Source organism: Hemicordylus capensis, chromosome 6, assembly GCF_027244095.1.
Source record: "Hemicordylus capensis ecotype Gifberg chromosome 6, rHemCap1.1.pri, whole genome shotgun sequence".
Taxonomy (NCBI): domain Eukaryota; kingdom Metazoa; phylum Chordata; class Lepidosauria; order Squamata; family Cordylidae; genus Hemicordylus; species Hemicordylus capensis.
In genome coordinates, this window is record NC_069662.1 from 7,949,740 (window position 1) to 7,965,986 (window position 16,247).

Sequence of the window (16,247 nt, forward strand, 5' to 3'; positions counted from 1 at the left end):
TTCAGTTTGAGGTTGAATCCCCAAATTGCCCCCCCAATTTGACCCAAATCAAATTGAAGTTGAATCGAATTGCAAATTGACTCGTTCAGTTTCATTCTACCCATGCAGCAACAGCATCACCACAAAACTGAGTTTGAACTGAACTGAGATAATGTTTATCTGAGAATAAACATGTCTGTGCTGGACATTCCATGTACAGTGGTGAAGACAAGACTGCACAATAGACTTCAATCTTTGGTCCGGCTTTAGTGATGATTGACATCTTTACTCCGCCTCTTCAACCTGGCTTTTCCTTTTGTACTTCCAAGAAGTTACTTCAACTACAGTCAGTATCAAAGGAATTTCAAGGCAAAGCCACACCTCCCAAGAAAAATGCATCTCGTTAATATATTCCCCTAGTGGCAGGTTTTTGCTCCATGATTTGAGTTCTAGCAGTATTTCATTGGTAGTTCTCGATATGAGATTACTGCAAATAGATGTATAAAACTTAGTGGCAGAAGGCTTGTAGTTCGGTGGACCTGCTACAACTCATATGGATCCTGCTATAGCACTCAAAGTTACATTTTCCTCATGGTTGCAGTCTTTCATCCAGCAGAATTCAAGTTCTAAGTATTGTTGGATATTTCCTAAGGTGCATGATGATAGAAATATGGCTTAGGGTACCATGGAGCTTTATTACAGGGCAAAGGACATTATCAGCTGGGCTTTCTGTAAATGATGGTGGAAATCTTAACTGTCAGTGTATCACATCTGTGCTATCCTGCCCTCTCTCCAAGGATATTTGGGGTGTTTATGGGAGCTACTCTATTGTAATTTAGAAGGTATTATTGCATTCTTTAGGAAAGAGGTACACATCCGTTATGTGGAATTTGTATAACAGACTTTTGAACATTACAATAACTTGTATTTTTAATATTAAAAATGGCATAATCCAGCCAAAATATAAATTCCATTGATTTCAAAAAGAAACAAAATTAATATTCCAAAATAAATTAAAAAAATTTAAGGGATCATGTCATGGGGTTATATTATGGAAGGCAACTGGTAGGCAGCTCTATGGAGGACTGGACAATAGATATTTCTACAGTTATATTTGGAGTCTAGTAATTTGAACATTTGTATTGCTTTTCATTGAAAATATTATGGGAACTGTCTACTTAGTTCTTATCTCAATTTTTTTTAAAACTTCGATCAAAAATAGAGGATCTGACTTAGAAAGTTCAGACAGCATCCAAACTAGGCAGTCATGACAAACCACTATTGAAATTAACAAGTCATGGCTAATATGCATTGAATTCATTTCAATGAGGCTTCGTCATGATTCACTTAGTCTGGATGCTGCCTATGGTACCACTACATCTAGGCAAATACATCCTGATGATCGTGAATGTGATTTATAACTGCCCTTCTTCTTTGAAACACTCTCCCCCCCCCATATTCATTCAGCCCCCTCCCTGGATGCTTTTAAGTCCCTTCTTAAGACCCACCTGTTTTTTATTATTATTATTATTATTATTATTATTATTATTATTATTATTATCACAGTCAGACAGGTGTTATTGATTGGTTTGTTTTATCCAGACATTGAGTCTTTCCCAAGGACCTGGGATGGCCAAAATCTATTATCAATATTGTTGCTGTTCGTCGCAGAATATAGGCTCTTCCCAGTAAAGTTGTTTTTTGTAATTGGTTGATGGTGATTTCTGTGGCCCCTATGGTGTTGAGGTGCTCTTCAAGGTGTTTTGGAATTGCACCTAGGGTTCCAATTACTACTGGGATTATTTTGGTCGTCTTCTGCTGCAGCCTTTCAATTTCAATTTGTAGATCTTTGTATTTTGTTATTTTTTCTATTTCTTTTTCTTCTATTCTGCTATCACCTATTATTATTATTATTATTATTAGCATTAGCATTATTATTAGCATTAGCATTAGCATTAGCATTAGCATTAGCATAGTTGTTCACTGCCAAGAGTCTTTGGAGGAGGCAGTATATATGAAGATTTCAATAAATAAACAAACTGGAACCAGGAAAAATGTGCAAGACTCATTCAGATTTCTCTATCTCTACAGTCAATTTTTAAATAGAAGACATGAGATTTGAAAATGACACCATTGTGAAGGAATTCATGTTGGTGGGTTTTCCTGGCATTCAGAAGGTGAAGATTCTTGTCTTCCTGACCATGTTGCTCACCTATACAATGACTCTAATTGGGAACCTGGTGATCATATTCTTAGTGTGGACAGATTACCGGCTTCAGACACCCATGTACTGGCTCCTCTGCAACCTCTCCTTCTCAGGACTCTGCTTCACCTCCACCATTGTCCCCAAAATGCTGAGGAACATCATCATGGATACCAAAGTAATTTCTTTCATGGGCTGCATGATCCAAATTTATTTATATTTCTTCTTGGGCACTTCTGATTACATCCTAGTGGCTGTGATGGCCTTTGATCGCTACATAGCCATCTGTAACCCACTGCGTTATTCTGTTATCATGAGTGGCTGGTTCACATTCCAGCTTGCTGTTGGAATTTGGCTTGGATCTTTTCTGTCAGTTCTTTCATCAGCAATTTTCTTGTTTCAGCTCCCATTCTGTGGTCCAAATGTCATTCACCACTTCTTCTGTGATATCATAACAGTGCTGAGGCTGGCTTGTACAGATACCACTTTCCTTGAACTGTTGAGCTACGTGTCAACTACCATTATTGTCTTAAGTTCATTCCTGTTGACGTCAGTGTCCTACCTGTACATCATCGCCACCATCTTGCACATCCCATCTGCTACTGGACGGCAAAAAGCTTTTTCAACCTGTGCAGCTCATATCACGCTGGCTTCAGTCTTTTATGGATGTTCCATTTTCATGTACCTGCTACCAGAGAAAACCCATTCATCAGGTTTCTACAAAGCAGTAGCCCTTCTTCACACTGTGGTGACCCCTTTCCTTAATCCATTCATATATACACTGCGGAATGAGAGAGTGAAGGAGGTCTTAAAAGATACCTTGAAACGTATCTCCTTCCTTGCCAAAAGAACATCATAAAATATGACTTCAGTCAATCAACATCATTATAAGAAGTTGCAAGGTTTTGTGGAGAAACTGGTTGTGATTCAAAGAAACATACCCATGTTCCATTAGTTACATGAATTTGCTGACCACTTCCATGCTGTTTTTTTCCAATTTGTAATCAACCAAATTGAAAGTTTGTCAGCAAGTCACTCCAAAAGTAAGGCCCCGGCGGGAATTTCCATTGAATAATCTGTGAAACAATTATTTGATGGATTTTGCTTCACGCTCAGGAGCTGAGAACTAGATTTGGGGTGATAAGGAATCAGCTAATAATTGTGGAATCAGCTAATAATTCTAGAACAGGGTGGGGGACTTTTTCTTCCCACCTAGAGTTTGGTTTCTCTGATTTGCTTGAATCATATGCAAGCATCTGCTTACATGTAGAGCCCTGCTGTCATTTCATTCATGTTGTAAGGTAGGGGTGTGTGTGTGTGAGAGAGAGAGAGAGAGAGAGAGAGAGGGAGAGGGAGAGAGGGAGAGATAGAGATAGAGAGAGATATTGTGTGTGATGGCAGGAGAAGCTAATTACTTTGCCTGACTATAACTTGATGTTTGGTTCCTTCTAGTATTTGACATGAAATCCACAGAAACTGCCTTGTTGTAATCTGCATACTTCTGTGTGTGTATTCACACCAGGGGCCCCTATTCTTAGCTTGGGGGAGTAGAGGGTCCGAGCAGCTGGCTAGCCATATTTTGCATTGGGTTTTTGCAGAGTCAGATTCAATATGGTTTTTTCAAATGTGAGTATCCCATTAATTTGAAATATACTGTCATTTGATTTGAATTTGTGCCCATGAACCAGTTTGCCTTGAAATGATTGTCTTGCATCTTTTGATACAATAGAATTTAATTTTTCCGGAGTGAAATTTCCCTTGCTGCAGCTCATGATGATGCATGTGTGTAACATGTTGGTCCCTGTGTTTGGGTGAATGAAGAGGAGGGCTATCTGTATGAATAGACCCACTCCTGGTCAGCCTTGTGGACTAGCTGTGGAAGGCATTGAGCTCATGTGGCCATACACTGCCCTTGTGAAAGTATCATGAATGGTGTTCACCAAGGACTGGTGAATGGATTGGAGGAAATATTTCTTTTTCAGTGTAAATCTTATTAATTGTAGCACAGTTCTGTGCTCAGACTCAGCCAAATAACCAAGAATAAAAGTATTTCATTAGAAAGTTAGAATTGGACTGGATCTTGGAGATCTTCAAACCCAACCCTCTGCTCAGTAATTTTTGTCCTTCAGAGGAAGCCTAAAATTATCTTTGCATTTCTTTTCTTTTTCTCTTGGAGAGACTCTGAAATACTCTTTTGAACTTTCCTTTGGAAAAATATTGGTCTCTATTCTGAGTGGACATACAGTCCAGTAACACTTGCATGCCCTTATATAATCTAGGTGGCCAACCTGAGGCTCTTTCACTGTTATCAGCTTATAACTCAACCTTTCCCATCTTCAGTTTATTGTAACTGGCGACGAGGGGAGTTGTCATTTGTTCAACAACTGCTGGGGTGCCTCAGGTTGGCCATCCATGATCTACGGCAAGCAAATTAGTTTGTATTTTAGAAATACCCCTTCTCCTGTCATTTGTTCCCTTCTTCCAACACCCACTTGTGTTGCTTCATGAACAGGTTGACCAGTTTTCTTTCCAGGATAGCAACACTTCACAGTTTACAGTGCCATGGTAGGAGGAAAATGCGACCAAATGTTGGTACATTCCATTTTACCTGTTCTCTTACTTGTTTGGGCATATTTAAATAAAAATGCTTAAACCTCCAATTGAGACAGCGACAGAGATGATAGAAACAGTGGTAGAGGTAGAGCTAGAGATAGATGTAAGATCACAAACTGCGGAGTGAATGTGGCAGGGGTTGTGCAAACTAGAGTTGTGTAGTTTGTCAAAACAACATCCAGTGACTGACATACTCTGCAGTGTTATGTGCAGGTTGTTGGGATTTTTCCATAGACGTCGTCTTTGTTCTTTTTATAGGACATGTTTGTCTATATTTGAATGTAGTTACGTATGTACTGGCTTGTGCCACCTAATGGCACAGTGGGGAAGTAACTTGCCTAAGGAGCAAGAGGTTGCTGGTTTGAATCCCCGCTGGTATGTTTCCCAATATGGAAAACACCTATATCGGGCAGCAGCGACATAGGAAGATGCTGAAAGGCATCATCTCATACTGTGTGGGAGATGACAATGGTAAACCCCTCCTGTATTCTACCAAAGAAAACCACATGGCTTTGTGGTCACCAAGGAGTCGACACAGACTGGATGGCACAACTTTACTTTACTGGCTTGTACGGTTTTGCAGAACCGGTTCAAATCAAACCGGTTCAATTTGAACTGGCACAGCCAATTCAAACTCAGACTGGAAGTGCCTTTTAAAAAGTGGCTTGTCTGAATTCAAATTGGACTGGGCCCAGTGTGATACAGACTTTTCCAACCTGGTTAGATGGTGATCACTGAGACTGCAGAAAGGCAGTGGAGCTGGCTTTGCATGCTTCCTTCTTGACAGGACAGCCCAAACAGCCAATAGGGCTGGAGTGAGGGATGAGCTTCCACCTTCAACTTCACCTCCATGGGTCCAAAACTGTGATGTCAGCAATCGGATGTAACGCTGGTACCGCAGACCTGGAGGTAAGGGCAGCGAAACTCCACCCTGTTCAGAGTGGAGTTTGGGAAGAAAAACTGGGGCTCCCTTCTCACCCTTAACTCTGGTGTGGTAGGCTTTGGAAACCAGAGGTGAAGGGACCTCCAGTTTCCTATTATGTCTGAATTTGGCATATGTGTCTGCTTGGGCTGCCACATCTACACACATGACTGGGGAGTGAGGTAAGAGGGCCTCTAAAAGCCTGGGGAGCAAAACCAGGCTACCCAGTGGGGCAGCACAGGGATTGGCCCTCATCCTGTTGCTTCACATGAGAAGCCCTACCCTGGTAAGGTTGTGGAAGCCCAGGTAGGACTGCCCAAGTGAACAGCCTTGTTGAATAGCTTTTTGGATTCCAACCATTGCTTTTGAAATATATGTTTCATCGTTAAAGCTATAAGATGGGACCTGAGATGTCTCCGGGGAATCTGTGTGACCTGAAGGAGATGGCATTCACCTTTGACCTTGGAGTCCCTGGTTCCAAGCACAACTCTAGATTTCTTGGAGATAATCAGGATAAGGAATCCCACCCCAACTTCCTCTGTCCAATGATTCACTGTGTTGCTTGAAAGTCCTGTGAACTCTTCCAACCAGAGGGAACATCCTCGCTACATGATTGTTTAATCCATGATCAGAGGGGACTTGAGAATGCCTCAGGTTCTAAAGGTCATTAACTCTCTTTCTGCTTGCTTCTACTCATGTAACAAACTCTGAGGCTGAACTGAGTTGAGAAGGGTTGTTTTTGTGTGTTTTTTTAGAATCAGTTAGATGAGACAGACCAAGCTGGCATTCTATGGGTACATTCATATATAACATGGAACCTACTTGCATTCTTGGTTACCCAGTGGTCTGTGATCATGTGAACCCACCCTATGGCAGGAATCACATGATCCCTTGGGGTGGGAAACCTCGCTGTACAACAAAATTGGCTTGTCACCAGCTTCCCCTCTAACCAGGAATTCCAGATTCTGTTGACTACAATTCCTAGCATCCCTGGCTGTGATGGCCTTTGGCTGGGAATTATGAGAGTTGTAGTCAACAACATCTGGGATTCCCGGTTAGAGGGAACACTGCTTGTCACCCCTAGTAATTCTCCACTTGAGGCTTGTGCTGTATCTGAACCCACACTCTTCATGAACCTCTAGCATGTTCCAGGTGAGCCAGGAAGAGGGCACGTGGCTGTGAAGATGTACAGAAGGATTGTCAGTCAAAGGGCAGTGCAAGGCAGTCTGGAATAGCATCCAGTGCCTTGCCAAGGTGTACCTCTGGCTGCACTTGGTTACTTCCAACAAGCCAATATCTTTGACTTCATCTTGGCCTGGAGGAACCAGAGGTTTGCTGCTATGTGTGAATCTGCCCTATGTGTAATGGGATCATGAACTGCACAACTGTCCTCTATTTCTTGCTTCGACTTCACCATGCTGGTGATTGATAACCTCCATTACTCTGGACTGAGTTTTACTTCTGTAATTCAGAGGAGTTGCTTCAACAACATGTAGGCTCATGGGAATCCAAACACTGAATTGTGTCTCCCATGAGACATGCATCTCATTAATTCATAATCTAGTGGCCACTTGAGGCTCCACAGTTTGAGTTCCAGCAATATTGCACTGCTGCTGGTGGTTTTTAAAAAAGGTACATTATAGTTTAGCAAATAGATGAGCCAGCCTTAGCAGCTTAAGGCTGCTCCATTGTTTCCAGTTCAGTTCATTTGCTTTAGGTCTTTTTGCTCATTGCTCTGTGGTCACAAAAACGACAACGTCTGCATGGTGGATCCTTTGGCCAGCAGAAGTCAAGTTTCAAATTTTGAAGCCGAATATTTCCTTAAGGTATGTGATAGCAGAGAGATAGATTGGGGCACCTTGGAAGTTTGTATAGGCAAGAAGAAGAAAATCACTTGGGCTCATTTGAAATAAATTGATAATTTATCAACCACCTATTTATTTATTCATTTTTATTTGAAATATTGTTATACCACCCAAAACTCACATTTTCCCAACCACTGATCAGAACATGTTCCAAATATTTGTATTTCAGCTGTGTGTAGAGCAGTGGTTCAGATCACCCCCCCCCCGCTCCCCGAATATGAAAAAAGAAGTGCTCCAGGGGAATGTCGGGACATCCAGGATAGAAAGATTCTTAGCACATTTACCTTCATAATCATGTGGGCTGATTTGGGGGTATGGTCTGAACCAGCCCAATGTATTACAGCTGTATCCCACATTTTCTCCAAGAATCCTGGGACGGAGAGATACCACAATTTATTTAGAATGTATTCTCTGTTTTCTAACCATCTTGCATTATTTGGGTGGAGTTAAATATCAGTTATGTTTGAATTGTATCTCAGATGTTCAGATATTTTCAGAAATCATGGGCAAGCCTGAGCCAAAGTCAATTCCTTTAAAATTCAGTGTGGTATTCATAGGTATGAATTAATCATGTGTTTAGCATTCCAGAAGAACCAGGGGACTTTTCTGGACCATAATTAGTTTTTTGCAAGATTAAGGAAGCCAATGCTTGAGCAATTCAGAAGAGAAGAGGTCAGCCTTTATTTCCTGACAAAGATATACAGGATAATGAAGATATTGTCCTCATGTCATGGTTTTGTTAATCTGAACATTGCATCCTTTAGATGGAAAATGCTTTAGATTTCAACAAAATTTTAAAAAGATATTTAGAGGTTGAGAGGACCCATCAACAGAATGTTCTGGAATGTTCTTTGACTTGCTCCATCTCCTAATTAAATATTTACATTCACTAAAAGGAATGGTCCTTTTAGGAGGAGTTGGTCCAGTTTTAAAATTATGCCCAACATTTCAGACTTATGTGCTTGTGCAAACCTGGGAAAGTGCCAGGATGTTGCACTAGATAGTTCAGCTACTGTGCATCTGTAGCTTGTGTTCCAGACTAGTATTGCACTAGCACAATCTTGTGCCTGTCCAACATGGCACACAATCTCGGGTGTACCTCCTGCTAGGCAGACTCTTCCTCCATCTGGATGTTTGCACAAGAACACAACTTCATAATTTTGCACAGTTATGCAGATTATGACACAGACTATGTGGGTGTGCAGCTTTGTTTGTTGTGAAAATGCAGTGTTGATGTGAATATCGTCCATTATAATTATGTCGTATGAAAGCAAAAACGCAACAATTCCAGTAACAGTGGATGGCTCACACTGATTTGCAGTCTGAACCAGAACAACTGCACTAAACTCATTCAACTGTCTTTATTCCTATAGACCTTTTTATAACAGAGTTATGATATTTCAGAACACCACTACAGTGAAGGAATTCATCTTAGTAGGCTTTCCTGGTATCCAGAAAGTGAAGGTTCTTGTCGTCCTAAGCATACTGCTGACCTATATCCTGACGCTAATTGGGAACCTGGTGATCATATTCTTAGTGTGGACAGATTACCGGCTTCAGACGCCCATGTACTGGCTCCTCTGCAACCTCTCCTTCTCAGGACTCTGCTTCACCTCCACCATTGTCCCCAAAATGCTGAGGAACATCATCATGGATACCAAAGTAATTTCTTACATGGGCTGCATGGTCCAAATTTATTTCTATTTCTTCCTGGGCACTTCCGATTACATCCTAGTGGCTGTGATGGCCTTTGATCGCTACATAGCCATCTGCAATCCACTGCGTTACTCAGTCATCATGAGCGGTTGGTTCACATTCCAGCTTGCAGTTGCAACTTGGCTTGGAGCTTTCCTGTCTCTCCTGCCATCAACCATTGCCATGTGTCGACTCCCATTCTGTGGCCCAAATGTCATTAACCACTATTTCTGTGACATCATACCAGTGTTGAGGTTAGCTTGCAAGGACACAGCTGTCCTTGAATTGATTAGCTATGTATCTACATCCCTTATAGTCTTGTGTTCACTTCTGTTGACGTCAGTGTCCTACCTGTACATCATCGCCACCATCTTGCGCATCCCATCTGCTAATGGACGGCAAAAAGCTTTTTCAACCTGTGCAGCTCATATCACGCTGGCTTCAGTCTTTTATGGATGTTCCATTTTCATGTACCTGCTACCAGAGAAAACCCATTCATCAGGTTTCTACAAAGCAGTAGCCCTTCTTCACACTGTGGTGACCCCTTTACTTAATCCATTCATATATACACTGCGGAATGAGAGAGTGAAGGAGGCCTTGAAAGATACCTTGAAACACATCTCCTTTCTTGCCAAAGGAAAGCTGTAAAAACAACACTAGTAATCAACCCCATGGTAAAGTGTTGCAGGGTCTTGGAGAGAGAGTGGCTGACATCCAGACTAATGCTGTGGCCATGCAATGAACAAAAATGGGCACACCCAACAAGGTTGTGCACCTGACCGGATGCCCATAGCTCTTCACTCTTGCACCCTTGGTCCACTTGTGCAAATATTATTCTTGTGAAACGAGGATAGTGGTTAGCCATGCAACATATATGGACGAAGAAATGGCAAGCACACTTGTTTTACTGGTGCAATGATGTTGCACCAGTAGCTTCCAATGTTGGAACTTCCAATGTTGGAACTAATAACTAGCTTCCAAAGTTGTGGAACTGGCTAGCGCAACATTCTTACACTAGTGCAGCCCTGGTCTGGGTGTCAGAATTCGTATATTCATGTGCCATTTGCAACATGTGTCTCCTCATTACTTTTGGAGTGTTTTTTCAATGTTTATCTTGTAAGGTGTAATTCGGAAACCAACTGCAAGTCTGCCAGCAAATCACTCCAGAACAGATATTCCTGAAGAAAACTTGGCTTTACTTGAGAAAATGCCCATTAAGAACCAACTTAAATGGAAAGCTTTGTTTGATATTTATAGTTGCAGTGTTATGACTAGTGACTGCAATATGTTGGTTTTCATGGTTTGTCTTCTCATCTGGTAAGTCACTGCATGAGTAGAAGGCTGCTCATCTAGATGTTTCCTTACTACCCTGAGTCCTTCACAGGTCTCTCCTCTGCAGGTGCAATGGCATTATGTGTATACTTTGAGGGTGTTCTCATGACCAAAGTGGGCTGGGCTGGGCTGGGCTGGGGGAAAGGCAGGAACCTACCTGCCTTTTCCCCAGAGATGCACTTGGGTAATTTTTGGAGCCTGGGCCTCCCCCACCCCGCCACTGCTAGAGACACCCTCCACAAGTTAAGACACAAGTTAAGCATCAACCCCCTACACACACACACACACACACACGACACAAGTTAAGGATCAACCCCCTATACACACACACACACACACACACACACACACATACACACACACACACCTAGCCCGATTTTTGCTGCTTGTGTAAACCACTGAACTCACAGGTGAGCCCGGTGGCTTACAAGCGGCTAGCCCACTTTGGTAGCCCACCCCTTAAACCAGGTTTGCAGAGTGAGCGCTCCGCAAACCCAGTTTTAAAAATTGTGAGTAGCCACTGCACGGGAAAGCAGCCTCCCGGCTTAAAAGCAGGCTCCTGGCACAGGGATCTCTCCAGTATGCCCTGCGTCCTCGCGCAGAGCATACTGGAGCATCCGAGGGCTGTGCGGCCCCCGAACTCCCCAGCCCCAGCCAGCTCCATCACGGAGCTGGCAGTCGTGTGGGCGGCCTCTGCGGCCGTCCAGAGCAGACTGCTGCTTGTGTGAAGAGCCTCACAGTATTTTTAACATGTGGGGTATTTTTTTGCAAATATGCATTAGCAAAAACATTTCAACCTGCAACTTAACATATTCCCATCCCACATTTTCATTTCCCCGCTCTGTCTCTAAAGCAAGTGGCACAGGTCATAATCACACTCAGCTGCCCAGCACAATGCAGACCAGCACTGACCACACCACCTGGGACAATCGGAGCCTCCTACGGGCTCTGCCACTGGTGCTCCTGCACAACCGACACAGCGGCAGCCTCCTGAAGCTAGTCCCATGGTAGCAAGCATGAATTGTTACTTTTGCTAAGCAGGGTCTGCCCAGGTTTGCATTTGAATGAGAGACTACATGTGAGCACTGTAAGACATTCCCTTTAGGGGATGGGGCAGCTTGAATGCAGAAGGTTCCAAGTTCCCTCCCTGGCATCTCAACATAAGGCTGAGAGAGACTCCTGCCTGCAACCTTGGAGAAGTTCCTGCCGGTCTGTGTAGACAATACTGAGCTAGATGGACCAATTGTCTGACTTGATAGAAGGCAATTTCCTATGTGCTTATGTTCCTTGATCCTTCTGTATCCCACAATGCACCATGTGAGCAGCAGAGAGGCAGCCATGGCAGTGTAGCAGTGCTCCTTCCCCTCACCTCACGTTCCACTGAACTCTACGGCCATCATTCCTGGCAACCATTTTAACCACTGTGGTGCTCCAGATGACCACAAAGTGAGGTAAGTTGGGCTCCATTTCCTTCCTACCTCACTTTGTACCTGGGTAGCAGATCTGGGCTACCCAACTCTAGAGTTGCTCGGTCAGGAGGCCTCCTGGTGGCCCAGACAAAATGAGCTGCCTGGGTTAACTCTCTCCTCCCCAGGTAACTTGTATTGTGAGAATGGGCCCTTTATTTGCTTCTGGAGCCTGACACTGCTGTCTCAGTCATGGGTGTCTGTGTTGGGAGGGCTAATCTGTTTTGCCTGCTTTGGACCTGTGCACCTACTCCTCTCTCCTCAGCCCAGTTCTTGTCATATTCTCTGCAACGCCCAAATGCCCATTGGCTCACCACCTGCACGTCGCTCAACCAAACTCTTTTCAAAGCAGGAACTGAAATAAAGAAAGCTTCATCAGTAGAGATGTACTGGGGGGGAGGGGGAACTTCAATAGCTCTTGAGGATATTATTGTACAAAGGAAGTCCCTTTCTGAGTCATTGTGACTCCTCTGGCACAGTAATACATGGCCGTATCATCAGCTGTCAGAGCAACGAGACTTAGCTTTGCTGTAGAACCACTGGTGAAGGGGGTGGCACGTCCTTTAAAGGCATCGACAACTATGATGGGATCCCCAGTTCTAAATCCTCCTATGTAGACTAGGCCTTTGCCAGTGGCTTGGCGCAACCAGTGCATGTGGTGCCTGTTGATATCATACCCAGTTACCACACAGTCCAGAGTCACAGAGCCCCCAGGCGGTGCTGTTGCTGTCCTGGGTTGGGTCAAAGTGATGGATTCAGTAGAACCTCCTAAAGAAGCACAACACAAAAGCAATGAAAGACAGCATTCACCACTGAAATACATGTCTTCCAAATTTCATGTTCCAGAGTGTGCTGAAATGTCACAAAGCTGTCCCAGCATTTGGTTTAATGACTGTTTTGGTCTTTTGAATTCACTATTCAGAATGTGTTCACATGTCATGTGGATGACCTGGGATTTTTCCTAACATTAAGGATTCCAGAGATTATTTTGGGATGTGTAAATTCAGTAGACACAGATCATGATGGTGATCTCTCTTTGAGTGACTATGTGAAAGGTTTTTTTGGACCAAGAAAAGCTTGTGCTGTACTGAAACATGTGATCATTATATGTGTCACTAGAGCAGAAACAAAACTAAGTGATTAAATGATGCACTTAAGTGCAGTTTCCCCCAATAAATTATTATTTTTTTATTAATGCAAGAGTAACTTTTCAAACTTCATTTGAAACTCAGATCCTGAGGTATAAGTAGTTATACCTGCTAAAGATCTTACCAGTTGGGGAACTGAGCTTGTAAGAAACTATGGTTCTGCTGATACTCACCTGGCAAGAAGAGCCACAGGACAGGATAAAAGTAACTGAAGATCTGCATGCTGTCAGATAGATTCTTGCTTTGGGTTCAGAGAGTTGATGTCATGTATTGGTTGGACATACAAATCAGTTTGTCAGCCATGAGTTCTTATATCATCCAGAACAAGCAAGTTAGTTTGCATTTCAGAAATTCCCCATCTTCATTTGTTTCCTCCCATCTCAGTGTCCTTCATCACATAAATGGTTGAACAGTTTCCTTTCCATGATGGGAATGTACTACATTCCATGGCAGAATGAAGAGGCTCCCAAAAAATAACACTTTAAACTTCAACTAAATAATTAAACCAAAAAAAAAAAGTCTACATCACACACTTGGCAGAATGTATGAGTGTAACCGTAGGTGTCGGGGCAGAGAGGAAGAGTTATTCAGATTATCTGAAAATATATTCAGTTTATGGAGGACCAGTGTGGTACAGTGGTTAGAGTGTCCAACTAGGACTGGGAAGAGCTGTGTTCAAACCTCATTCAGCTGTAGATGACTTTGGGTCAACCAAGATAGACTTACGCTAGTCTATCTCACAGGGTTGTTATGAAGATAATCAGAATCATATAAACACAATGATAAAACATAATTGTTGCCCATAATACTTATACTGGTATGTTCCGCAAAGATGCTGCATGAGCAATGAATGGAACCAGGGATGGAGAACATCCCTCCCACCCCATTAAAACATTTGATCTTCAGAGCTTTAAGATTCCCAAGAGGATTATCACAGCAACACAAGCATTTCCAAATCCAGCTAGAACTCTAAACAAAACAGACATCTAGAGCAATCAGACCATATACCTAATATGGCTAGGCAGGTCTGATGTTTTGTTTACACCTAATTCAAATACCAACTCAGCCATGGAGCTTGGGCTCTAGGTGGCCAGATTTGGCTTTTTAAAAAGCCAAATTCTGGCTTACGGCCCATTTGACCCACAAGTATACCCCTTAGGTTCTGGCAACCCTGCTTGGGCTACCACCACCTCTCTCCCTAACCTACTTCACAAGGTTGTTGTGAGGATGAAATGGAGGGCAAGAGAAAGATGTCCACCACCTTCAGCTCCTTGGAGGAAGGTTGCAATAAAACTTGAATACATCAATAATGTGCTTATATTTTTCTGTATGAACCATATAGCAGTTGAGTGTTGGATGATTTAATTTCAGAAAACAGTGCCTGGGGAAAATGTTGAAAACTCACATCCCCTCACTACTTCCATGATCAAATTAGCACACCTGTCTGCAGCTGCATTTAGTTTAAATAAAATAACCAGGGCTCATTCCTAGTTCAGCTGGTGAAGTTTGTACTTTCATTCCCTGAATTCAGATTCAGAGGCATGAAAAATGGCACGCTCTGTGAAACCATTTGTTTTTTTAACACCTGGAAGGTGTACTGAGTAGGGACCTTTCACACTTTCATTCCTCTCCCCACACAGAAAGCCACTTTTTCTCATGAACCGGACATTCAGTCCAAGGCATCTTCATGTCTTCAGTGGAGCAACAGTGCCATCAAGAGCATGGTGCATGAACGACAGCCCCTCCCCATTAAAATTAAAACTAACTTGTTTACCAAACTCAAAAGCCACAGCTGTGGGTGGCTGGGGAAGCACTAGTCAAAAATAACTTCAGCCAGTCAAGTGATATTGAAATTTTCTGTGGTTTTTGCAAAAGAACCTGCATATGACAATAGCTATCTTTCATTCTCCAGTTGTTAGATCTTTGGCTCCACCAAGTGGCCAGCAAGTGGTCAGTGGAGAGGAGAGCTGGTCTTGTGGTCGCAAGCATGACCTGTTCCCTTAACTAAGCAGGGTCTGCCCTGGTTGCATATGAATGGGAGACTTGGTGTGTGTGCACTGGAAGATATTCCCCTTAGGAGATGGAGCCACTCTGGGAAGAGCAGAAGGTTCCAAGTTTCCTCCCTGGCATCTCCAAGATAGGGCTGAGAGATATTCCTGCTTGAAACCTTGGAGTAGCCGCTGCTAGACTGTGAAGACAATACTGAGCTAGATATACAAATGGTCTGACTCACTATGTTCTAATGTTCCTTCCTAATCAACACAGAAAGCATAGAAAGCTACCATATGCCGAGTCAAACCATTGGTCCATCTAGCTCAGTATTATCTGCACAGACTGGCAGCAGCTTCTCCAAGATTTCAGGTAGGAGTCTCTCTCAGCCCTACCTGGAGATGCTGGGGAGTGAACCTATGACCTTCTGCTCTTCCACTGAGCTATGGCCCATAAGGAGATCATCTTACAGCATGCACATGCAGTCTCCCATCCAAATGCAAACCACAGTGGAACCTGCTTAGCTTAGCAAAGGGGTAATCCATGCGTGCTACCACAAGACCAGTTCTCTTCCTTAATTTTTTATTGTAATTATTGACTTTGATGGGTGAGATGGCCTCATGATAGGATCTAGAACTTGCTCACACATGCATGTCCATCCCTTGATGACCAAAGCACATGTCTTGGACATGCTCAGATTGGCCCAGTTGACCAGGGAAAATCCCTGTTTCATGGTCCTGATATATCACTGCCCCATCTTATCCCAGTTATGCCTTTTGGGGAGATATTGGGGATGACTCTTAGAAAAGTGTGTAAGTCCCTGACATGGGCAGCAGAGGGCACTAGGATAGCATAGCATAGCATCTCATCTCATTTGCATAGGCACATGTGGCTGAGTATGTGTGCAATTTTAAAGCCAAAGAAATGCTCCTTTATTGCTCTTCAGATCTTTCTTCTTGAGCAGGAGCTGTGTCAAAATGTCTGTCCATCCCATTTCCAAAGGGAGAATAAGCCCCCCCACACACACACACACAC

General features: G+C 43.0%; 2 protein-coding genes and 1 gene segment (V, D, J or C); 2 read left to right on the forward strand and 1 right to left on the reverse strand.

Annotated features, from left to right (window-relative positions):
- The first annotated feature begins 2,090 nt into the window (after window positions 1-2,090).
- LOC128329667 (olfactory receptor 6M1-like) lies at window positions 2,091-3,041 on the forward strand. The gene has a single exon (XM_053261219.1). It carries the CDS (start codon window positions 2,091-2,093, stop codon window positions 3,039-3,041), a length of 951 nt encoding a protein of 316 aa, XP_053117194.1.
- A 5,933-nt stretch (window positions 3,042-8,974) lies between these two features.
- On the forward strand, window positions 8,975-9,925 carry LOC128329668 (olfactory receptor 6M1-like). The gene has a single exon (XM_053261220.1). It carries the CDS (start codon window positions 8,975-8,977, stop codon window positions 9,923-9,925), a length of 951 nt encoding a protein of 316 aa, XP_053117195.1.
- A 2,577-nt stretch (window positions 9,926-12,502) lies between these two features.
- On the reverse strand, window positions 12,503-13,445 carry LOC128329671 (igW heavy chain V region W26-like). The segment is given in 2 exon segments: window positions 12,503-12,843; window positions 13,397-13,445. Coding segments are annotated over 2 exon segments (390 nt in total).
- Window positions 13,446-16,247: the final 2,802 nt, after the last annotated feature.